Source organism: Castanea sativa, chromosome 1, assembly GCF_040712315.1.
Source record: "Castanea sativa cultivar Marrone di Chiusa Pesio chromosome 1, ASM4071231v1".
NCBI classification, from domain to species: domain Eukaryota; kingdom Viridiplantae; phylum Streptophyta; class Magnoliopsida; order Fagales; family Fagaceae; genus Castanea; species Castanea sativa.
The window spans coordinates 37,719,467-37,745,266 of NC_134013.1; the positions used below are offsets into that span (position 1 = coordinate 37,719,467).

The following is a 25,800-nucleotide window of genomic DNA, read 5'->3' on the forward strand; positions in this document are numbered from 1 at the left end:
TGAAAATTAAAGGGTATCCATTACTATTAGTGTATGATTTATATATGCAACAGGTTTAACAATATAAAATGGAGGAAGAGCCTTCTGGTGAAGCTAAAGAATTGGTGGACTCTTTTGTGGCTTTGCAAGAAGAAGGTGGTGAATGTTGTGTTGTTGAGGATGTTGAAGCTCCAATGGAATTGGATGATGCAAGCGAGCACAATGTGAATCTTGAGTATTCTGAGAGATTGGTAGGTGGGGTTGTAGAGCCCACATTGGGGATGGAGTTTACTTCAGAGGATGACGCGAGGAACATTTACAATGCCTATGCTAAGCAAATCGGTTTTAGTGTTCGTGTGAACTCATACTATCGTTCAAAGAAAGATAATTTGATTATATCTCGAGAGTTTTGTTGTTCTAAAGAAGGGTTTCGTCGAGAGAGTCATGGTACAAGGATAGATTCAGGTGATGACATGAAAAGGAGGCGTGCTAGACCTATCACCAAGGGAAGGTTGTAAAGCTTTGTGACTGTGAGAAAACGAGATAATGGGAAATGGTTTGTGGCAAAACTAGAGAAGAACCACAATCATGAGCTAGTGACTCCAGCAATGCGGCATTTTCTTCGGTCACATAAGCAGGATTTTGATCCCAGCAAAAGTTTGAGTCACTCTTGCAGTTCCCCTGGAATGGGTCTAAGTGATCCTGTAAATGTCTTGATTAACGATTCCAACGGTTTCGATAAATTGGTCTTTACTGCACAGAATAGTGTCAATTACATCGGAAGGGGAAGGCTGAGCACTTTTGGGATAGATGCCCAAAGTCTGCTCAAGTTTTTTAAGGTTATGCAAGCTAGTGATCCTGCATTTTTTTTATGCGATACAGGTTGATGAAGAGGATCGGTTAAGTAGTGTTTTCTGGGTTGACACAAGATCCAGAATTGCTTATAATCGTTTCTCTGATGTTGTAGCCTTTGATACTGCTTATCAGGTGAATCAGTATAAAATGCCATTTGCACGTTTTACTGGAGTAAATCACCATAAACAATCATTGCTATTTGGTTGCACATTGCTTGCAGATGAGACTGAATCCACATTCATTTGGCTTTTCACAACATGGCTTGAGGCAATGTCTGGACAGCAACCTGGCTTAATCATAACTGACTATGATTCAGCCATAGGTAGAGCAGTCGAACTTGTTTTTCCCCAGTCAAGGCATCGATATTGCAAGTGGCATATCATGAGCAAAATGCCTAGGGAAATGGGTGATACATATAGCTCTCTACCAAGAACATTTCAAGTAGAATTTGATAGGTGCATTAATAAGAGTGAGACACCTGATAAATTTGAATCTGCTTGGCCAGTGCTTCTTGATAAGTACAATCTTAGAGGAAATGAATGGCTTCAATTACTTTATATTGACCGCAAAATGTGGGTGCCAACATATGTAAGAGACACATTCTTTGCTGGAATGTATGCTACCCAGCAAAGCACAAGTGTAAACTCACTTTTTGATGGCTATGTGAATGCAAGGACTACCTTACAAGATTTTGCAGAGCAATATGAAAAGGCTTTAGACGATCGATATGAGAAAGAAGCAAGGGCAGAGTTTGAAACCTTTTATACTAAACCAGTTTTGAAGACACCACTTCCTATGGAAAAGCAAGCAGCTGACATTTACACAAGACAATTCTTCATAATATTTCAGGAAGAAGTTTTTGAATCTCTTGCACTTGCTGTCAAATTCACTGGAGAGGATGGAGGAAGGGGCACATATGAGGTAGCAAGATTTGATGAAGAACATAAATGTTTCTTTGTTTGTTTCAATATAGCTGAACAAATTGCTAGCTGTAGCTGCAAGATGTTTGAGTTTGAAGGTGTTCTTTGCCGACATGTGCTTGCAGTGTTTAAAGCAAAGAATGTCTTTATGCTTCCACACCATTATATCTCAAAGCGATGGACAAGAAATGCCAAGGATGAGGCCATTTTGGATGTACAGGTCCATGGTGAAATGCAAGGCAAATCTCAGAAAGGCACGAAGTTGCAGTACAGTATTTTGTATCAGGAAGCCATTAAATGTGCAGAGGAAGGGATGACATCTGACCATAGTTTTAGATTGGCATTGAATGTGTTAAGAGAGGCCAGGATTAAGATCGTTGATGCAAAGAAAGATGCCATCAATCCAAAGAAACTCGAAACCATGGCCAGCGCGAGTTATCAAGATGAGAACACCACTACTGCCAGTCACGTGGATAGTTCATCAGCACCAATAAATCCCCTTGAAAACCTGAAAACTAAAACAAGAGACTCTTCAAGAGAAAATAATATATTAGCATCAGAGCAATCATCAAGCAGGGTCACGCTTTGCACTAGTGGTAAGTGCCCTGGCCATGATAGCACTATTTGCTTGTGGTTAAAGGATTCAAGCCAACACACTTCCCTTGTAAGATTATTTTATTCCAATAGAATTTGCTCCATGTTGAATATGGTATCTGCTCAAATCGTTTACAAGCTAGTTTTTTTTTTGGTTGTAGGATAACCAAAATCAGAAAATTGCTTACACAACCAGCTCATGCGGATAGGAGAAGATATTCCTCTCAATTGAAGGTTTATTTATTTTCCCTAATTGTCTAACATGTCAGCCTCATTCCGCTTCATATATATAATAAAGGTAAAAGATCTTTACGAAAAATTAGCATTGTAGTCTAACTTTTGTAACTTTATTCTTTCAAGTATATGTTTTATTGTTTTTTTTTTTTTTGAGAAACTTCTTTCAAGTATATGTAACATTCCTATATGTGTGTATAGGAATGTTACACCTAATTATTAAAAACTTACACATTTTTTACACCGTAGATTTCTAAGAGATCTAACGGTTAAAAAAAATAATTAAATGCTATTGTTTTCCACCTTACTACCTAATTAATACTAGCATTCTCCGTGGGTTCCAGTTAGCTCAACTGGTAAAGTCTCTGATGGTTGAATAAAAGATCTGGGGTTCAATCCCCGCCTACACCAAAAACCAATTGGTGTCTTGGTCTGATGATAAAGAGCATCATCAGGAGCGGACGTCATAGGTTGAAACTCTCTAAAAAAAAAAATACTAGCATTCTCTCTCTCTTCCTCTCTCTCCTTATTTATTGCTTTCCAGTATATAATATTTTCTTCAACACAATCTAACAAAAAAAATTGAAAAATAATCCCATAATCATTGATTTCACAAAACTACCCATAACAAGAATCGAATGTCTTTCAATGTGCTCCTTAAAATAAATAAATAAAGGAGTTTATTTATAGTTTGTAAATAATTATTCAATATACTTTGTCCAGGCTAAGGATACTTATTTTTTCTCATTTTTTCAACAATCTACGAGCTTATAACAATCAACTTAACTTCTTAGGGTAAGGTTTTCCTATTCGTATGTCTTAGAGAGAGTTACTTCTCATGTACAAGCTGCATATATAGAAGTTAATTAAGTTATTGTAGCATAATATAATATTGCCTGAAATATGTTAGTTCTTCCAAATGAATGAAAATGATCTCAGTTCTCTTTGAGATGAATATTAATTTTACATTATTGTTCAAATACAATGAAGGAATGTGGTTTCATTCAGTGATGGACTACCTCACAAAGGTAGTGGCATCCCGTATTTCTACTTGACAACTATTGATCCATCTGCCAAAGATGCAATGAAAGATGAGAGGTCTTCGTTCACTGTCAGCAAGTATCCTCTTGGAACTTGTGGAAAGATAGACCCTGAGAACCCAGTTGTGCAAGAATTACACTCACAGGAAAGGTGAGTTACAAAATCAGTTTTATCTAATTTTAATATTTGGATTGTCACATAGCTTGAAGAAAAAAAAAAAAAAGAACTGTATGTGTGTGTGTATATATATATGAGTGTAAACACTATGAGTGACTATTTTGTCTGTCTTTCTAGTTTCCAATTAGCTCATATTTCTTCCATTCTTATGCTTGAATATGCTTAAATATGTTATCCAACTAAGTAAAGTACATTTGTAGAGACAAGTTTTAGAAATCTACATCAGGTGCCATAGATCAATGTTAATGTCACTAATTGGATAATATATGTGCCTATAAGAAAGAGAACCTTATGTGCGTATAAGAAGATAGAGCTAAATTATCAACATTACGGGATTAATTAGTGATGTCAATAGGTGTGTATATATGCTCACTATCGTAAGATGACAATTGAAGTAATATTATTTAAATATTTTAAATCATAGTTTTTTTATTAGATAAATTAAGGATTGCCTATTAGATAATGATATTAGTGGAAAGCAATAAATAGGGAGAGAGAGAGAGAGAAAGAGAGAGAGAATGCTAGTATTAATTAGGTAGTAAGGTGGAAAATAATAGCATTTAATGATTTCTTTAACGTTAAATCTCTTAGAAATCTACGGTGTAAAAAATGTATAAGTTTATAAGAGTTACAATAGGTGTAACTTTTTTTTGAGAAAGAAGACACTTTTTTTTTAGAAAGAAGACACTGAGTTATTTTATTCCAAAACAGTGGCTAAATTAGCCTGAACAAAAGGGAAAATTGATGGTGGAACATCCTCCATCCATATTATATTATCCAGGTAATTTACTACTAGTTTAACCAAATAATGTGCAACTTTGTTACCCTCTCTCTTAACATGAGAGTAGGATAATTCAGAAAAAAGGTTCTCAGAAACACACGCATCTGAAATAAGCCAACCATAGGAGGACAAGCCTGGTTCCTTCGTCTTCAAACCATTCATCACAATGCTTGAACCTATATATACATATGAAAGTATGTCACATTTTTGCCTATGAGTTCTGAACTCAAATGCCACTTTCTCTTCCTTAAATAATGGATGGAGGGTAAAGTAGTAGATTCAAGATCTATAGGGTGCTTGTCTAACTTACCAATAAATAGAAAAGGTATTTGAAGTATCTATTATTGTTTCTTCTGCCCCTGTAGTATGTGTTTTTCTGTGTAAAAAATAAGTAAAAGGTTTTGGTGATTCTTCTTTACTTTGTAGAGGTCATGGTTTCAGAGTTGTTTTTTGAGTACCCAATTGCTTGTAGAATGAGCTCTTTAGATTTTTGCCATTGTTTTAGTATCGGATAAATCTAATACTATATATTAAAGATGACTTTGTTATTTGACTTGGGTGCTTTTAAATTTAAGCTATTTTTAATCACTAAAAGGTCATATTCCGAAAATAGAACTCTCACTTGTTTAAAAAGTCATACTCTGAACACTACTCTCACTCGTATAAGGGCAAAGAGAAATAGTTGGTGGCGAACTTACTTTCAATTTTTTCAGAAACCAATTTTCAGACTTCGAAACGCATCACTTGCCCTGATTTATCCCAAATATTTAGCAAAATAGAGTTGTATATAGTGGCTTGATTTATCCTCCCTCAACGATTTAGAATACGTTGTGACCATTGTATTGATCTGCATCATCATATACAGGACAAATGCTCTGCAACCCAGGCCTAGATGAGGGTCTTATTTGGTCTTATGTCATTTTTTTTTTTACGCGTTTATGATATGGCCTCTGCTAGAGGACATAAATTTGAAGAGACTGACTTGGGTCTATTATCCTTCGCTGCCAACAGTTCATTCCGTAAGTACTTACCAAAAAAACATTAACAGTTCATTCCGTAAGTAAATGTAATATAGGCAGGCCAAAAACAATGATAGACTAAAGAAATTGGAGTAGCTGTTTTAAGTCCATATTAAATCAATAGTACTAGAAAACTATAATAAGAATAAGGAGAATGTAATAAATGACTTGAAATAATGACGGTGTGAGAGAATTGAATTAGTAGACGTTACAATTCTGGGCAGGTTAGTCACAGTGACCAACCTCGGACCCTATCTTTCACAGCAATGGCTATAATAAACGCACAAGCAAAGCCCCAGTCACATGCATCTCTTTCACAATGGCTTTTTGATCAGTTCTAAACTAACAATTAGGATATTTGTGGAACACAAAATCCAAATGTCCACTCAACAGTCACAAAAACATTGAACCTAACTCCTATAGTTGCCATTTATTTCTCAATTTTCATGGCCCTTCTCTTTTTCATCTGATCAGCTTTAGCCTCCATCTTCACTGGAAAAGGAGCAGAGAATACAAAGTCACCATTTTGATCATTAAAATGCCCTCTAATTTCATAAGCACCTCCGTTTCTTATAACCCTTGCACTGTTTCTTTCCCCATCACTGGTCTGTGGTGATCCTCCATTCTCCAAGTGTGCCTCATCATCATTTTCAGCCCCCTGAGGAAAACCTTTAACTTCTTCAAGTTCACTGCAAAGATTTCCGTCGAGCTCTCCCTGTTCATCACTGGAAACACTCTCATCCAAGCTAGCAGTACCATTCTTCCTTGAAATAGGCTCATGGGTGTTGCTAAAAACCCTATACACATTCCCGTTCTCTGCAAAACTCACACTCTTCTTCACCCTAGATTGAACCCCGTTTCTTTTCACCAAAACCCCATTTCTAATTTGCCCATTCTTTCCACTAATGACAACTCTAGGGCTTTCCTCCTCTTCCTCCTCCTCATCATCAAAAGCTTGCTGGAACCCCTCAAACTCCACATCATCCTCATCATTTTGATAAGCCCTAGAAAAGCCACCATTCTTTTCAGCTCTAGCCCTCAATTTCTGTGTCACTTCCCTCTGCCCACCCCAACTTCTAATCCTAGTGCCCAAAACGCTACCTTTGTTACAATTTGGATGACCAAACCTCATATTCTTCATTGCTTTGAAGGGAAGTCCATTGCTTTTCACAGCAACCCCATCTATGAACTCCAAGAACCTCACCAAATCTCTGCTAATCGACCTCTTCCCATCCCTAATCATTGAATCCCTACCCTGAAAACAAAATCCACATACTTAAAAAACAAAAAGACAGGAACTTTGAACAGAATGACAAACAAACCATGAATGATTTACCTGAATAGAGTCAAGCTCGAGAAGCAAATCCATGGCTTTGTGAGAAAGAGTGTCATAATCGAAGTGGGACTCGCTGGAAATCGAGGACTTGAGAGAGTTGAAGGTAGACTTGATGAGAGCAAGGTCTTTAAGGTGTCTAAGGGTTCTTGATCTACGAACAAGGAAGGCACGGAAATGGGTTTGGATAACACGAGCGGCTAAGTCCCTGAGAGAGTGTGGAGGAGAGTAATGAGAAGAAGAAATGGAAAAATGGTGGAGAGAGGACTCAAGGGCATCGATGCGTTGACGCAGAGAGGAGAGAAGGGAATAATGGGTTGCATCTGGGATTTCTTGGAATTTTTTATGATGTTGGTGTTGGTTTTGAGGATGGAGTTTGTGGGGGTTGAGTTTTATAGATTGATGAGAGTAAGGATCGTGATGGGGATGATGTTGATGTTGATGTTGATGTTGGTGATGATTTGGTGGGGTTGATTGAAGAATGTGAGCAGCGAGGGCTTGGAGAAGTGGGTCTGGTGATGGTGGACAAAGATGGGGTTGGCTGTAGAAGCAACAAGAGTTGCAGCAACAGGGGGTGGTGGTGATAGTGGTGGGGGAAGAGTAGCTTTGGTGGTGGAGGTGGTGGGAGTGAGAGGCCATTTGGGTGGTGAGCTAGACAGAGATTTGGGGGCTGAGGGTTTTGGAGAATTTGAGGCTAGTGTCTGTCGCGCTGCGCTGTCACTGTGGTGTCTTTGTCTATCTATCAATGTTAAAAGTTTAGGAATAAAGTCATTTGGATGGATCCCAGGGTAAAAGGTCTTTTTTTATGAGAAACTGGGTAAAAGGTCTTTTGGTACAAAATGATCTGATAACTTCGCCAGATTCACGTTAACAACAGAGCAGGCCGATCAGATTCAATAATGACTGGATCTTTGTATGGTCAATGGTTTGATGATCTTACCATTGTTGATGCTCATTTTGAGAAAGTCCGGCAGCAGAAAAAAGTCCAATCATATGGGTAAAAAGAGAATTAATAAATTGAGAGAAAGAAACCCATCAAACCTGAATGACAGAAGTGATGGGTCTTAGGCCCATAAAGTAAACAAGTGGACCTTGAAAAAACAAATGGGCCAATAGGAGCTTAAAGGAAGAAGCAGTAAATCCATGGGCATTTTGTGATGTAGAAAAGCGAGAATGAGCCACAGCAAGCCCGATGTAATGAAGTAAGAAAAAAAGGAGTTTGTGAAAAGCCCATGAACCTCAAGGATGAAGAATATAGTAATTGGGCTAGGGAAGTCCAAAAGGAGTTAATAAAAGCCTATGAGAATATTGAATTGGAAACCGGCCGAGGACACCCAAGGAAGGAAAATGGGCCGAGGATGCCCAACGAGGAAGAAATGGACCAAAGGAGCCCATAAGCAATGTAATGGGCCTATGATGCCCAAAGTAGCATGAGTATGAACCCAATAATTATATTGGATTATTAAAACCAATTGGGAGAAGAACGTGCAACAGGCCCAAAAGAGGCTCAGTAGGTACAAGTCAAATAACACCACAGCAGGAATGACAGGGTTGTATGGCAGGAATAACAACAAGATTACGGAAGGAGCAAAGATGGGCTCAAAAGGGGCAAACTCGCAATCAAGCAAGGCCTAGCCCTTGGAAGAAGCAAGCCAATAAAGAATGGAAAATCAGAAGATAGTTCACACCATAAGGAGTTAAAGATGAGCGGCAGAATGCACAGATGAACCTCTAGACCATGGCAAACGCATGAGCAGCAGACAAGCTTTTCATGTACACGGAAGAGGAGCATGCGCAAGGCCCAGGCATTGCCAACCTGTACCCAACCAATACAAGGGTGGTGGGTCATGGGTCAGAGGTAAGAGAGGGTATGGTCTGGTGGTGAGGAGAAGGGAAAACTTATTCTAGGGTTCCTACTTAAACTCTTTTGGGAAAAATGTCTTGCTAGGATGACATACCACCCAAAAGAGGGAGGATGAGCTAGGACCACTAGGTGCATGTCATGAAGGATAGCAAGAGAGAATATCGACACCGTGGAGGATAAGGATGCCACGGTGAACAAGTAAACAAAAAAGTTTTCTTTGTCTGGTAATGGGTAATGGCACAGTCAACACAGGTAAGTAGTGGTGGCTGGGCAGTTGACAAACCAGTGAGTGGTTGGGAAGGACACTCAAATCTAGACAAAAGTAGTTAAAGGCTAAAAGGGTAAAAACTAGTCACGGTAGACATTATATATAGGGCTCTTGCTATGCACAATTAGAGGAATGACAATCACAACAGTAGCAGTCACCATGAAAGAATCACGGTATCACCATCACCACAACACTACACAAGTAAACACGAAGAAAGAAAAGAAAAACGAGAATCAGAGAATAAGGAAGAAAAAACAGAGTGTAGTATGTTAGGCATATACCAGTAGGCTAATCTCTTCTCTCCCTCTAAAAAGCCTACTCTCTATTGAGGGAAGAAATTTTTTTTTTTTGGGCACAAGCCATTCAGGTCCGTTCCCTCAAAGTGAGTAACTTTTGTGGCAGAATTCTCCTGAAAGGTTATTCACATTGAGGAAGTGGTTCCCTCCTTAGCCTTAATCCCATAATATTATTTGATATAGCAGACTAACCTTTTTCCTTCTTTGAGTTAATTATCATTATTATTTTTCTCTTTATTTCTGTCATTCCTTTTACGACACATTTCTTGTTGTTGTGCTCTTCATTTTAATCCTTTGTTTGCCTTGACTAAATGCTTTTCTTATCTTTATTCTATTACATTCTGCTTGCCATAACTTTGTTGTAACGGTTACACCTACCATGGGCACGTAATCATAGTTTTTTCATAAAAAAAGGGCATAGTTTGTGCACAAGCCGGACCAAAGTGAGTTGTAATTGGACCGGTCCTGACTCTCCTACCCAGAATACTCAAGCCTCAGAACAGCAGAAGGAGGTCCAACCCAAAATCACAAAAATACCCACCACAACCATTAATGGGTTTTAACCATAAATTAGTTATGGAAAAATTATTCTAACACTGGGCATTTTTAGATTAGTAGATTGTTGAAAGAGGGCATTTTTAGATAGGTAGATTGAAGAATGAGGGAGTTGGGAGTTGGGAGTTGGGATTTGGGATTTGAATCACAAAAATATAACATAAAAAGAGACATTATTAGCATTGAGCTATCGCTATGAGCTATCACTTGTGCCTGAATTATTCGAACATTCTTGAAAGTTGAAACAATGTTCTCTCGTACAAAAGTATATAGGGCCATAAATTGAATTCATAGATGACTTATTATTATTATGTAACTAGTCGCAGACTCGCGCGTTGTGCGTGATAATTTTTTAGATAAAATACTATTTTAGTCCTTAGACTTTATAAAGAGTTTTTTTTTTAAAATAGCTTTATCATATTTTTCATAATCTTGTCTACAATTTTAACCATTATCATATATTTATTGGTTGATGATTTGCATAACATAGACATTAAATAAGAGGTAGAACTATTCATTAAATTTTTTTAAGTCATGGTGCATGAAGATTATGATTATATATATAATTTCCCTAGTTAGAGTTTGATTAGTTTAAAGTTTGAATTTTGTATTATTATATTTAAAAGTTCGTTTTATTGTACTATAAAGTTTTTAATGTCCTTTGTATAGTTATCTCTATTTTATTTTTCACTCCTCTTGACCACCTTTTTATTTTCCAAATAACGGTTATTAATTGGTATTTGATTTCATTTCTTTTTTTCTTCCTTCATTTATTATTTATTACTTTGTATGTTTCCTTACTAGTTGTAAATTTTATGGTTATTAATAAGAAATAGATATTATGGATGGCATAAATAGTTATAGATGTGGTTACATTAGTGGTATATCAAAGGGATTTTTTTTTTTTCCTTTTGAATTTTCAAGGAAATATGAAAGAAATTTCTCTAGTATGTCAAAGGTTTTATAAAAAAAAATTTAAAAAAATTCCAAGGAAATGTAAAAGGCATTTTTTTGAAAAAATAAATTGTGACTTTTATGATTGTTTTAATTACTTTGTTTATAGATTTCATTATTAAGGTATAAACATCTAAATTAAAGTAGATGAATATATAAATGCAAAGTTATATGTAAAGTTACAACCATACAAGATAAATACGTATAGATAATATTTTTTATTATTATTCATGAATTATTATTTCATTGTTTAGTTATAAATATCTAAATTAAAGTTTTTTTTTTGAAAAAAATAATCTAAATTAAAATAGATGAATATGTAAAGGTAAAATTATATGAAAAGTTAAAACTACTGAAGATGGATGTTTAACCACTCATAGATGTGTGTTTTTTGAAGACTAAAAGTATATACAATTGCTTTAGCTGGAACTATATAACTATGCAAATATTATTGCGATTTGCAAATTATCAAGTTTGGTGGTCTTACAAAACAAATATTTTATTTTGCAAAAAACTTTACATGAACTCTTCTTTTGTGACAACCTCTTTTTTTTTTTTTTTTTTTTTTTGCCGAAAAAACTTAAGAATATTAAGGCCTAAGTTAACACATGTGGTAGTTGTAAAACACATCAGTGATATGAAAAATAGAAAGGTTTAGATATTTAAAAACAATTTTTAGTAGATTGTAATATAAAACATTTTTTTCTCAATATTTTATGTAACTTTTCCCATAAGATCAATATTGTTGGCATCCTTTAAGTTTGTGTGATTTAAATTTGTGGCAAAATAATATTAATGTATCTATGATAAAAGTTTTTATCTAAATGATATATAGTAGTTCATATTTTTTAGACTTGATTCAAAAAGTTCATTCTCAATAGCCTTTAAGTCTACAAATTGCTCAATCTATGGGCCTAGACACATTCAAAGGGCGCTATCTAAATTATATATGATCCTTTATCACACAAATATATTGATTCCCCCAATGTATGGTAAATGAAGGAAAGTTTGTGTTTAGCCATTTTCTTAATTTGTGATACATAATTTAATAGTATGGAGGATGTGACTAGATTTAAATGTTGAATAAAATAAGATGAGAGGAAAAAAAGAGTAAAAATAAAATATATAGCAATAAACATCAAATTATCTAAGTCATTCTATGTAATATAATAACATTATATTATTATATATTATATGTATAATGTAGTAGGATAATATTTAATTAAAAAGAATATAAAAGATAACAACTTAAAACACAAAACTAAATTACATCAATCCAAAGTAGAATTCTAATTAAAACAAAAATTCATCTACCTAAAGAATTGATGCAATAAAAAAAAATCAAACAAAAAATGAAAAACAAATTGAGAGAGAGAGAGAGAGAGAGAGAGAGAGAGAGAGTTTAAATATTTAAAAACAATTTTTAGTAGATTGTAATATAAAACATTTTTTTCTCAATATTTTATGTAACTTTTCCCATAAGATCAATATTGTTGGCATCTTTTAAGTTTGTGTGATTTAAATTTGTGGAAAAATAATATTAATGTATCTATGATAAAAGTTTTTATCTAAATGATATATAGTAGTTCATATTTTTTTAGGCTTGATTTAAAAAGTTCATTCTCAGTAGCCATTTAAGTCTACAAATTGCTTAATCTATGGACCTAGACACATTAAAAGGACGCTATCTAAATTATATGACTATTTATCACACAAATATATTGATTCCCCCAATGTATGGTAAAGGAAGGAAGGTTTGTGTCTAGCCATTTTCTTGATTTGTGATGCATAATTTAATAGTACAGAGGATGTAACTAGATTTAAATATTGAATAAAATAAGATGAGAGGAAAAAAGAGTAAAAATAAAATATATAGCAATAAACATCGAAGTATTTAAGTCATTCTATGTAATATAATAACATTATATTATTATATATTATATGTATAATGTAGTAGGATAATATTTAATCAAAGAGAATATAAAAGATAACAACTTAAAATACAAAACTAAATTGTATCAACCCAAAGTAGAATTCTAATTAACACAAAAATTCATCTACCTAAAGAATCGATGCAATAAAAATAAAAAAATCAAACAAAAAATGAAAAAAAAATTGAGAGAGAGAGAGAGAGAGAGAGAAGTAACATTTTTTGTGTGAGAAAACTATGCATAGAATGAAAAAGAAAATGTTAAATTTATAGTAAGATGTTGAGTATAAGAAGAGTCAAAATAAAGGAAGATAAAAAGGTAGAGAAAGAATGATATTAAGGTAGAAAGTAGTGGAGGAGATGAAGATGTAAAAGGGAGGGAGAGTTTTGGAAAATAATAATAAAAATAATGGTTAAAAAATATTTTAATTTTTAAATAATGGAGTTTTTAAGTCACCTTAAATGAGAAAATGTTTTAAAAAATATATAAGAAAATTTGGAAATAAAAAATGATGACGTGGCTATGATGTGGCTCAATGAGAGTATAGCAACATTAAATGCTACGCTTCAGCTTTTAGTAATAACTAGTCGCTAACCCGTGCTATGCACGGAAACTTACCTATTTGTGAGGTAGACTAAAATAATTTTATAAAATATTAAATTGATTAAGAAACTACACCATTATATGATTTGCTCTTGTATAACTTCAATTTGTGTTACAATTTGATGAAAAAATCATTACTTGAATGTGCAATGGCTTACAAAAAATTTGTCAGACAATTTCAGATACTACAAAAAATAACTTTAAAATTCAAATATTAAAATTTTTGAAAGACTAAAAAATATTAAAGAATCAAATGATTCACGGCTTAGAAGTTATTGAAACAAAACAAAATATATGACTAAAAAATAGAAAAATATAAGAAAAAGATTGGGTTACATTCAAAAGAATAATCCATGGTTATAAGTTTGTACACTCATAAAATATCACGTTAGTGAAATATAATAATAATAATAATAATAATAATAATAATAATAATATTTGTAAGTGCACAATTTGTATCTAGACCCAAAAACAAGTGATAGACTCAGGCCCAAAGAGCCTTATACAATGAAATTTGTAGAGTATGGGTTTGAAACCTAGGTTTAAGATATTTGAAAGTTGATCGACAGGCTAGAATGCCGCTGTCTACGCAAATAATAGATGGACGTAATAAGAAAGAAGCTTCTCGGACGTAAGCCGATGACAATTTATATAGTATTTCATTTTCTAAGTAAAAGATTACAATTCTTAGTTTTTTTTAGCTAAGAAAAAGTCCCCCTCTTCTCTCCTCTCTCGTCTTCCTATATACTTCTTCTTCTTCTCTGTTTCATCCACGTGTCACACAAATCTTCCTATTAGATACTTGTCCCATCCACCACCTTCTTGAAGTTTTCAAATAATAGCAGGAATGTTGAATTCTACTGTTCAGATGTCATTTATCCATTAATGCGACTAGGGAGGTAGATGCAGGGCCTTTAATGTGGTGGTAACAGCTTTTTTCTCAGATATTTCTCACACATTCCTGCTTTTAAAGGGTGCTTGGATCACACCTTTACCCATCAGTTCTTCCAGAATTCTGCCTCTAAGCCGTTTAGCAAGTCCTAAGGCCCTTGCTGGGCCTGTTCGAGGAGATACTCCTTCTCGGACAACTCTTCGGATCACTATAGTGCGGACTGACCTGTGGGCCTAGTGACCCTGATCAAGCAGACTTGTATCAACCAATCAGGCCCAAAACCCAAACGTTTGTTCAAACACTTTTACCCCCCACAATAGCCCCTCAAAACTTTATTTTTCCCTCCCATCCGAGGGGAGAAATAGAGTTTTGAACCAAACAGCGCACCCTACACACACTTTGCAAACCGTCACACGTATAGGGGTCCTTTCGTTCCTTGAAAATGTCTCTGACGCTTCGAAACCCGGAACGCGTGCATTTATGACCGCAAGTTACATCCTGTTCCCCACGTTCAACGGTGGGATACGCATCCTACGGCCCAAATTTGCTCTAAAAATTTGAGCGGGAGAGTTTTAATTTCGAGGCTGCCTCCCGCACGTCAAAACGCCTGGGAACTCGTATCTCCATCCATTCTTTCAGAAATCAATCACATCTAAGTGCCAATTATTATCTTTTCTCTCAAGAAGCTCGTGAAGAATCGCCTAATCAACTCTCGGAAGTTCTCACTTTTCTTTACTCATTCCTTCTCGGCTTCTGTCCTTGGCCACCATCTAGATCCCTTTCCTTCTTTAAACTTTCGTTTCATTCCCACCAAATGGGTAGATTTAAGTGTCTAGTTGATACCGATGCTGGTATGGAGGGTTTTAGGGCCAAATATTAGATTCCTCACGACGTAGGCTTGAAATATTGCCTAGTAGAAGCCATAGGTGACGCTAGGAAAGAGGGAGAAGTTATCATTCTCATGATCGCCTTCATAGAAGGTGGGATGACCCTCCTTATGAAAAACGTAACCAGTGAATACCTATGTAACCATAGGTTATGCCCAGATCAGTGCACACCAAACGTATTCAGGGTCTTAGGTTGTGTCGATGCTTTAAACGAGCAAATGAGTTTGAACCTCACATGGCACGATGTTGCCTATATGTACGAGTGCCATAAACTCAAAAGTGTAGGATACTACATTAAATCCAAGTCTAGTATCGTTAGGTTGATATCCTGTCTTCCCAAATCCCACAAAGGCATGAAAGACAACTATCTCATCGTCTCGGGAAATTGGTTTGGCGGTCCTCACTGCCCAGTCGAATGGGGAGAGCCAGGTGTGCCTCCATAGGAGTTAGATTTCCTAACCCATGACTCAATCCCGTTACTTTTGTCGTTTTTGAATTATATTGCGCATTATTGTTTTTTCCTTGATATTTATCACTAATCCAACCATGTTCGTCTTCTCGGACGTTTCTTTTCACAGATAAATAACACGTACATTCGTGTCTAAGCTTTTACAACATCGCAGACTTGAATCGAGTCCTTCGCTCCGAAGTCTTTATCAGTGAAGACCTATAAGTGAGAGCTGCCCACCTGATACTAGGATACGATCCTTTATCAGTGGACTTTCAAGAAATTGACAACGCGATCACTGCGGGAGACAAACGACGCAGAAGGATAGACGTGGCACGACCAGGCTTTCTTTCTAACCGCGAACTCCCAGATGATCCCTCCATCATACTATATTCTCGCCCGATCGCAGCGATTCCTCTTTCGGCACATTCCCAGACAACTGCCGTCCGAGAAGAGCCAGGGTCCTCGCAACAATCGTTAGACGAGGAGATCAACCAGTTTCGACTCGAGGAAGTTGAGAGACCTCGATAAGATCCACTCGTCATCCTCTCGGACAAAGAACATGCGCCTGCCGAAACTTCGGGCATACAAGGTCTAGTAATCGCACAACCTGATTCTAGCTCCAAAGAAGAAGATATGGACACTCTACGGAAGCTGATGAATAAGAGGGGCTCGAAAGTCTCTCAAAAGGGAACAGGTGGGTCGCAGGTCCCTCCATCCTTGCCACCACCCCCTCCTCCCTCTGATCCTAAGCCTCCCGTTTCGGAGCCTAAAAAGAAGAGGAAAAATGAGGCCGAGGAGGCAGATGCGGAGAGGCAGAAGAAGCTAAAACAACAACAACAACAACAACAACAACAACAGAAACCTAGCAAAGGCAAGGGATGTTCCTCTTCAGTGGAAAGCGGGGAGAACAGGGACCTTGCCGAGGTACGCCGTACACCGGCTAACTGGTCTCCCGAGCTGAAACTGGACGGGGCACCAATCTCCTACCAATCTAGTATTAGGGCGTTCCAACAAGGTCACGCTCACCACCTGGCCGACGCCTTGGAACGTCCTCTTCTTCAGCCCAAGGACATGGATGCCCTGGACAAGATGAACCAACCGCATCTGTTCCTTTCGCTAAAAAGGGACTTGCTTTGGTGAGTATCTAAGTCTTATCCTCACTTTATTACTTTCATTACACCTTAACGAGAGAAACATTCTTATGTACTTTAGATTCGTGCTACTAATAATGCATTTATTTTGATATTTGACCATAGGCCATTTAGGAAGTCTTCGCTGCCGAGAAGTGGGTGAAAGATTCTCGGAAGAAAGCTGTAGTTGAACTGGAGCTTAGGTAGGAGACCGAGAAGTCCCTAGGCCAAGCTCTTGCGCAGAACAAGAAGCTAACCACACAGCTAGCAGAGCTAAAAAGGGAAAGGGACGGTGCTGAGGCCAGTCTGAGGACAATGAGGACCCAGGTGGAGGGGCAACGCAAGCTTCTTCGTCAGAAGGACGAAGACTTATCCAAAACTCAACAAGAAAACTCCGACCTGAAGAAGGAGCTTGCTAGGATGAAGGATGAGGTTCGTACCTTCAAAGACTCCATGGAGGCCGCGAAGAAGGTCGCTGATGCGAACCTCAATCGACACGCTTTGAGACCCAACAAAAATATTGGAATATTTAACACCAAATGATGCGAACCTCAATCGACACGCTTTGAGACCCAACAAAAATATTGGAATACTTGCCCAAGAAAGCTAAAATTCAGATTTATGATAGAAACCCTGACCCAACGTTTATAATCGAAACGCGAACCAAAGGTATAAGTTCACCTTGACCCAATGATTATAAAGAATCACGAACCAAAGGTATAAAGTTTGAACGCCACAAGGAAGAATCCTTGATAAGTTCACAGTTCTTGAAGAACCAAAAGAAAGCAAAGCCTCACCTTTTCTGATTTTTATTCAATAATATTCTATGAAAAACGTTTACAAGCATAAGGCCTATTTAAGGGCTCCATAAAACTTGACAGACAAGAAAATATATTCTAAAATAACTCCTAATTGATACCTTACCATATCTGGAATCAAATTTGACCTAAAAAGCATTAAATGCACCTAAAAACAAGGAATTGAATCACTTAAACCTAAAATAACGTTTTTACATAAAAATACCAAAAATAATAAATTACAATAATTAAACAATAAATTGTGTCCTCATCAGTCGCTTACAAGGAAGGGGTGGAGGCGACAGAAAACCAACTAACTGAGGAGTTCGCCGAGCTGTGCCGGGAATATTGTCAACAAGTGTGGGAGGAAGCCTTAAATGTGGTAGGGATTCCCACAACCTCCAAGTTGAGGAAGCCTAAAAACATCTGGCTCCCCCAAGACATCCAGGTCATCGAATACCTTCCTCCTATCGCACCTGCCCCTGAGACAGCGTCTTCCACGCTCCCACCCATGATTCTAGAGCCCATTCCAACTCCTAAAGAACCTGAGGGTTCCAACAAAGGGAAGGAACAGGGCGATGGCGCCGAGAAGACCACGAGCGAAAGTGTCGAGGCCAATGTCCCTCCACCAGTGGCAACAGATAAGGTGAAACAAGCCCAGACCTCATTTGAAATAGAGCTGAAACGAACAGAGGCTTCCAGCACTTCCGAGCAGGACCCCCCTCCTAAGGCTTAAGGCTTAGGCTAGCTAGGACTTCTTCCCTTTTTGTTATGTAACAAATTTTAGGGTTTTTGCTTTGAATGTATATTAACATAATTTAATGAGAAACTTTGACTAGTTTGATTTTCATTTGACTTTCAATCTTTAGTATAAAAATACTCATCAGTGCAAAGATGAATGAATGGAACAACTAACTCCACTTCCAATACTTCAATTTTCCGTAACCTTAAATAAAAGTACACATACTTAGCGTATACTTGTAAATCGTGCCTCAAGAGCATAATATATGTGACACAGCAATACACAATAAAAAATTTAACTTAGAATTTAATTTGGGGCATAAAGCAATCCAAGTGGCTCATCAACATCTCAACACTAACGTGGTATGGTTTCTGCTAATATTCTCAAAGTAGAGGGTCCAATGACCCAACATAACTAAACTTTTTTTTAACAAAAAGTAGGATGTTAATTTCCACAAGGCATGTGGTCCGAGGACCATGCATGACGAAATTTCTGTTTGATATTTAGAAGTAACTTGAAATGTTAATTTTTTCAAAGTAGAAGGTCTGAGGACTCGACATAACTAAGGTTCTGTTTAACAAACAATAGGATATCAATTTCCACAAGGCATGTGGTCCGAGGACTATGCATGACCAAGTTTCTGTTTGATACTTAAAAGTAACTTGAAATGTTAATTTCCCCAAAGTAGAAGGTTTGAGGACCCGACATAATTAAGGTTCTGTTTAACAAACAATAGGATATCAATTTCCACAAGGCATGTGGTCCGAGGATCATGCATGTCCAAATTTCTGTTTGATACTTAGAAGTAACTTGAAATGTTAATTTCCCAAAAGAAGAAGGTCTGAGGACCCAACATAACTAAGGTTCTGTTTAACAAACAATAGGATATCAATTTCTACAAGGCATGTGGTTTGAGGACCATGCATGACCAAGTTTCTGTTTGATACTTAGAAGTAACTTGAAATGTTAATTTCCCAAAAGTAGAAGGTCTGAGGACCTGACATAACTAAGGTTCTGTTTAACAAACAATTGGATATCAATTTCCACAAGGTATGTGATCCGAGGACCATGCATGTCTAAGTTTATGTTTGATACTTATGAGCAGCAATAAATAAGCCAAACTGCATAATGACAATCTGAACAACGAACGACAAAAGTAATTTTTATTAATAATAATACCTTCGTAGGTTGTTTACATTCCAAGGGTGTTGTACAATTTTTTCATCTAGATAAGCTAATCGATATGACCCTATGCCCGCTACAGAGATGATCTGATATGGTCATTCCCAATTTGGTGCTAGCTTTCCCCATGCTGGGTTTTTGGCAGTACCCACGACTTTCCTCAACACCAAATCCCTAGGCGCTAGTGGCCTTAGCTTCACATGAGTATCATATCTTCGTTTAAGCTTCTGCTGATAATAAGCTATTTGGACCATGGCGGCCTCTCGTCGTTCCTCGACCAGATCCAGGCTTTTTCCTAGGAGGCCATTATTATTTCCCGTGCTGAAGGAACTTGTCCTTAATGTGGGAAACCCAGATTCTAAAGGTATCACTGCCTCGGCCCCGTAAGTCATGGAGAAAGGTGTTTCTCTAGTGGATCTTCGTGGCGTAGTCCGATATGTCCACAGAACATGTGGCAACTCCTCTATCCATCTACCCTTCGCATTATCCAGCTTCTTCTTAAGTCCACTGACTATAACTTTGTTTACGGCCTCGGCTTGCCCATTTCCCTGAGGATAAGCTGGGGTGGAGTATCTATTTGTGATACCCAAGTCGTTACAATATTGCCTGAAAGCTCTACTGTCAAATTGTACGCCATTATCTGAAATAAGTGTGTGTGGTACCCCAAATCTAGTGATAATATTCTTCCAGATAAACTTCTTGGAGTCGACATCCCTAATATTTGATAAAAGCTCAACTTCGACCCACTTTGTGAAGTAATCAGTTCCCACGAGCAACCACCTTTTGTTTCCCACAGCCCTCGGAAAGGGCCCAACTATATCCAGTCCCTATTGAGCGAATGACCAAGGACTAGACAAAGGATTAAGGACTCCCCTAGGCTGATGAATATTGGGAGCAAACCTTTGGCATTGGTCACACTTTCTTGCGTAGTCTTAAGCTTCCCTCTGCATATTGGGCCACCAATATCCTTGAGTCAGAGCCCTATGGGCTAAGGATCTCCCCCCAATATGGCTTTCACAAATTCCCTCATGTAATTCTTCTAAAAGTGTCTCTGTTGCTTCAGGATGTACACACAGCAGGTATGGTCTGGAAAATGAGCGTTTATACAATTTCTGATCCTCGGACAACTAGAAACGAGGCGCCTTTCGACGAATCTTATCTGCTTCAGACTTTTCCTTGGGCAGAATATCGCTTTTTAGAAAAGAGACCACAGGGTCAATCTAGCTAGGTCCAGGCTTTATCAGTTGGATATGAACGGCACTTGCAATGGTTAGAGTTGGTTTTAGCAAGTCTTCGACGAGGATAATCCTAGGCAAACATTGAGCCGAGGATGTCGTCAAAGTGGCCAACGAGTCTGCATGTGTGTTTCTGCTTCTAGAAACGTGCGAAAGGATGAAAGAATCGAACTCGAATTGTAAACATTTGACCTGGGTCAGGTACTCTTGCATTCTTGGATCCCTAACCTCCATAGTCCCCGTCACTTGGCCCACGACTAATTGAGAATCCGAGGACATATGAATTGCCTTTCCCCCCATTCTCCGTACCATATTCATACCGACCAAGACCGCTTCGTACTCGGCCTCGTTATTAGTGGCCGAGAACGCTAATCTCAATGATTTCTCAAAGATAATTCCTTCAGGGGATACCAAAACAAGTCCAACGCCAGACCCCCTCTGGTTGGCCGCCCCATCGACATACGCTTTCCAAATCGGAGGTCCTTTGCCCGTGATCATGCTAACTGATTTTTCATTCATGTGTGATTCCTTCGCAGTTTCTTCTAACGATGGTTCGGCGAATTCTGCCACCAAATCCGTGAGAACCTGGCCCTTCACTGAGGTGCGTGGCATGTATTTGATATCAAAAGCTCCCAGAATAGTTCCCCACTTGGCTACCCTCCCCAAGTAGTCAGCACTCCGTAACACTGACTTAAGAGGCAGTTGAGTCAAAACCACAACAGTGTGAGACTGGAAATAGTGAGGAAGCTTCCGCGTGGCATGGACTACAGCCAGAATTGTCTTCTCTAAAGGCAAATAACGCACCTCAGCTTCATTCAAAGATTTGCTGACATAATAAACTGGTCTTTGTACCCCGCCGTCGTCCCTTATAAGAACCAGGCTAACTGCATGGATAACTACGGCTAGGTATGCAAACAGGATTTCATCGACCTCCGGCCGAAACATAATGGGTGGCTGGGAAAGATATTCCTTAAGTTGCTGGAAAGGTAAAGCACACTCCTCGGACCATTGGAACCCTTTCCATTTATTTAACAGTTGGAAAAAAGGTCTACACCTGTCAACTGATCGAGAGATAAATCTGCTGAGAGCAGTAGTCATCCCGGTCAATTTCTGAACTTCCTTTGGATTCCGAGGTGGTTGCAAGCCCTGAATGGCTCTGACCTGTGCCAGATTTACCTCTATTCCTCTATGAGTCACCATGTAGCTTAGGAACTTTCCAGAACCCACCCCAAAAGAACACTTTGAGACATTAAGGCGCAGCTTGTACTTCCTAAGTATTTGAAAGGTGTCGTCTAAATCCTTCACATGCATAGGTATTGTCTTACTCTTCACTACCATATCATCCACATATACCTCAATGGTCTTTTCAAGTTGCGATTCAAACATTCTGGTCATCATCCTTTGGTAAGTAGCCCCGGCATTTTTCAACCTGAACGGCATTACGTTATAGTGATAGTTCCCTGTTGGAGTAATGAAGGCAGTCTTCTCCTGATCACCAACACCAATGGTATTTAGTGATAACCCTGGAAAGCATTTAAAAAACTCATCCGAGGATGCCCAACCATAGCATCCACAAGCTGATCGATGCGTGGCATTGGAAACGAGTCCTTTGGGCAGGCTTTGTTCAGGTCTGTGAAGTCCACACATACTCTCCACTTTCCGCTCTTCTTTTTCACTACGACTGTATGCTCCAACCATTCCAGGTAGAAAACTTCTTTAATAGCCCTAGCCCAACTGAGCTTGAGCACCTCTTCCTTGACAGTCTCGGAATGCTCTTTTGAAGAACGTCGAGGTGGTTGCCTTTTGGGAACAACGGTAGGGTTGACGTTCAAATGATGGCAAATGAAGCTTGGGTCAACCCCCTGAGCCTCATAGGGATCTCAGGCAAAGACATCGATACTGTTTTTCAAAAACTTCACCAATTCCACCTTCTCTTGGTGTGGTAACCGTATCCCAACTTGGAAGAACCTTTCGGGATCATCGGTTATGAGAAATCTCTCCAAATCTTCACACATGACATCCTCTGCTATCACCGTACCGAGCACATCTAGAGTCGTTAATTGCTATAAGTCCGCCACAGCCAAGGCCGAGGACTCTGTCTTGGCCTGATGCAATACTGCTGCCAATATGCATTGCCTTGCTACTGTTTGGTTACCAAGAATTTCTTTGATGATTCCACCCGAAGGGAATTTTACTTTAACATGCAAAGTTGAGGAGACAGCACCCAAAGTATGCAGCCAAGGCCTGGCGAGGATGGCCGTGTATGGAGAATATGTGTCAACCACAATGAAATCCACCTCGACCGTTTCCGAGCCGGACTGTACGGACAATCGGATCTGTCCCTTTGGTATAACAGCCCTCCCTTCGAAACTTATTAACGGCGAGTCATAAGGAGTGAGATCCTCCAGGCCCAACTTAAGCCCCTTGAATAAGTCAGGGTACATAATATCCGCACCGCTGCCTTGATCGATCATCACCCTCTTAACGTCATAATTCCCTATCCTTAATGTGACCACCAGGGCGTCGTCATGGGGCTGAATGGTCCCAACCTTATCTTCATCAGAGAATCCTAAAACAGGCGCACTCCCCTTGATCCTCTTCGGCCTCGAGCTTGACTCATCGGCCTGGGAATGTGACATTGCCATCACCTTGGTAGGACAGAAACCGGTCCTGCCAGGTGCAGCAAAGATAACGTTAATCGTTCCTAAGGGCGGCTGAGATGAGTTTTTCTTCTGATTATTTGAACCCAAACGATTTCCTTGTCCGTTGGGTTGATACAGGTGCTATTTCAATTTTCCCTCGCTAACGAGCTGCTCTAAATGGTTCCAAAGGGTCCGACAATTCTCGGTGGTATGATCCACATCCTGATGGTACTGGCAAAAAAGGTTCTGATTCCGTTTCGTAGGGTCCCTCACCATCTTACTGGGCCACTTGAAGTAGGGTTCCTTACGGACTTTCTCCAGCAATTGGTGCACTGGTTCTCGGAATACAGTATTAACTACTTGAGGAGTGGCTGAGCCAGATTGCCCAGAGTAATCTCTCCTCGGCTTATTGTTATGGTACCTGTCCGACCTGAAATCCCTTCTCTCCTGCGAGATAACCTTTGCCTTACCTTTACCTTGTTGTTGATCTTCCTCAACCCTTTTGTACTCATCGATGCGGTCCATGAGGCGATGTACACTTCGTACGGGCTTTTTGGTTGGGGATTTCCTTAAATCATGATCAGTGGGGAGGCCACTTTAAAAGTATTAATCGCCACTTCGTCAAAATCTCCATCGATCTCATTAAACATCTCCCAGTATCTGTCGGAGTATGCTTTCAATGTTTCACCCTCCCTCATGGCCATAGATAATAGTGAGTCCAAAGGTCGAGGGACTCTGCTGCATGTGATGAATCGAGACGCGAATGCCCTGGTAAGTTTCATGAAAGAATTGACAGACCCGGACTTTAGTCCGTTAAACCATCTCATGGCAACAGGTCTCAGGCTAGAAGGAAAGACTTTGCACATCAAGGTTTGTTTTGAGAATGCACCGCCATCCTCTAATTAAAATGGCTCACATGCTCAACCGGTTCCGTCCTGCCATTATAAATGGTGAAGGTGGGCTGGGTGAATCATCTAGGGAGCCTTCCCTTCTTGATCCTGCGTGAGAAGGGCGATTTGGAGAGTTGGTGTAATGCTCGGCTCATAGCATCGTTCCCCAAGCCCCTGGAGGGAAGCTTCCTATGCTTACGACTTGGTAGGTCATCCCCTTCGTAAGAGAAGGTTTCGCTAAGGGGAGTCCTGGACCTTGGACTGTAACTGCTTCCCCGGGACCCCCCTGAGGAAGGATTGGATGGGGGTGAAGCCCGCCTTCATCTGACACGGCGTAACTTTTTCTTGAGGTGGTCAATCTCCCTCTGCATGGCCTTGGCATCATCCTCATGGGTGGCACTGCTTCCACCGCGCGAATGGCTCGCGTCAGGATATACGGTATGCACACTTCCATCTGGATCCCTCCAACGCTCTAGACGCTCAAAAAGATCTTCGTGCTGGGATCCCTGAGATTCTGCATGATGCGAACCTGAGCTTGCCATGATGTTCCAATTCCTTCAACGCTAGATTCCACAGACGGCGCCAATTGTAAGTGCACAATTTGTACCTGGACCTAAAAACAAGTGATGGGCTCAGGCCCAAAGAGCCTTATACAATGAAATTTGTAGAGTATGAGTTTGAAACCTAGGTTTGGGATATTGGAAAGTTGATCGATAGGCTAGAATGCCGCTGTCTACTCAAATAATAGATGGACGTAATAAGAAAGAAGCTCCTCGGATGTAAGTCGAGGATAATTTATATAGTATTTTCTTTTCTAAGCAAAAAATTACAATTCTTAGTTTTTTTTAGCTAAGAAAAAGTCCCCCTCTTCTCTTCTCTCTCATCTTCTTATATACTTCTTCTTCTTTTCTGTTTCATCCACGTGTCACATAAATCTTCCTATTAGATACTTGTCCCATCCACCACCTTCTTGAAGTCTTCAAATAATAGCAGGAAGGCTGAATTCTACTGTTCAGAGGTCATTTCTCCATTAATGCGGCCAGGGAGGTAGATGTAGGGCCTTTAATGTGGTGGTAGCAGCTTTTTCCTCAGATATTTCTCACACATTCCTGCTTCTAAAGGGTGTTTGGATCACATCTTTACCCATTAGTTCTTCCAGAATTTTTCCTCTAAGCCGTTTAGCAAGTCTCAAGGCCCTTGCTGGGCCTGTCCGAGGAGATACTCTTCCTCGGATCACTATAGTGCGGACTGACCTGTGGGCCTAGTGACCCTGATCAAACAGACTTGTATCAACCAATCCGGCCCAAAGCCCAAACGTTTGTTCAAACACTTTTACCCCCCACAATAATAATAATAACGTTTGAGTTTGAGTTTGAGTTTGATTTTAAGTTGGACTTATTAGAGAGATCGAGTTTCACTCCTTATTAAGTTTGGATTAAACAAAAATAATTTTGTTTAAAAAAAAATGATGAGTTTGTGTTTAAGTTGAACTTATTAGAGAGACAGAGTTTCACTCCTTGTTAAGTTTGGACTAAACAAAAATAATTC

At 38.8% G+C, this 25,800-nt stretch overlaps 2 protein-coding genes across 2 annotated transcripts; one reads left to right on the forward strand and one right to left on the reverse strand.

Moving 5' to 3' along the window:
• Nucleotides 1-587: 587 nt before the first annotated feature.
• LOC142626195 (protein FAR1-RELATED SEQUENCE 5-like) lies at nucleotides 588-2,647 on the forward strand. The gene is made up of 3 exons (XM_075799993.1): nucleotides 588-818; nucleotides 862-2,418; nucleotides 2,510-2,647. Exons 1-3 carry the CDS (start codon nucleotides 588-590, stop codon nucleotides 2,555-2,557), a joined length of 1,836 nt encoding a protein of 611 aa, XP_075656108.1. The 3' UTR covers nucleotides 2,558-2,647.
• A 3,093-nt stretch (nucleotides 2,648-5,740) lies between these two features.
• LOC142629385 (BAG family molecular chaperone regulator 8, chloroplastic) lies at nucleotides 5,741-8,597 on the reverse strand. Its single transcript, XM_075803366.1, has 2 exons — nucleotides 6,937-8,597; nucleotides 5,741-6,855 (listed from the first exon to the last, which is right to left on the reverse strand). Exons 1-2 carry the CDS (start codon nucleotides 7,570-7,572, stop codon nucleotides 6,031-6,033), a joined length of 1,461 nt encoding a protein of 486 aa, XP_075659481.1. The 5' UTR covers nucleotides 7,573-8,597; the 3' UTR covers nucleotides 5,741-6,030.
• Between the last annotated feature and the right edge of the window lie 17,203 nt (nucleotides 8,598-25,800).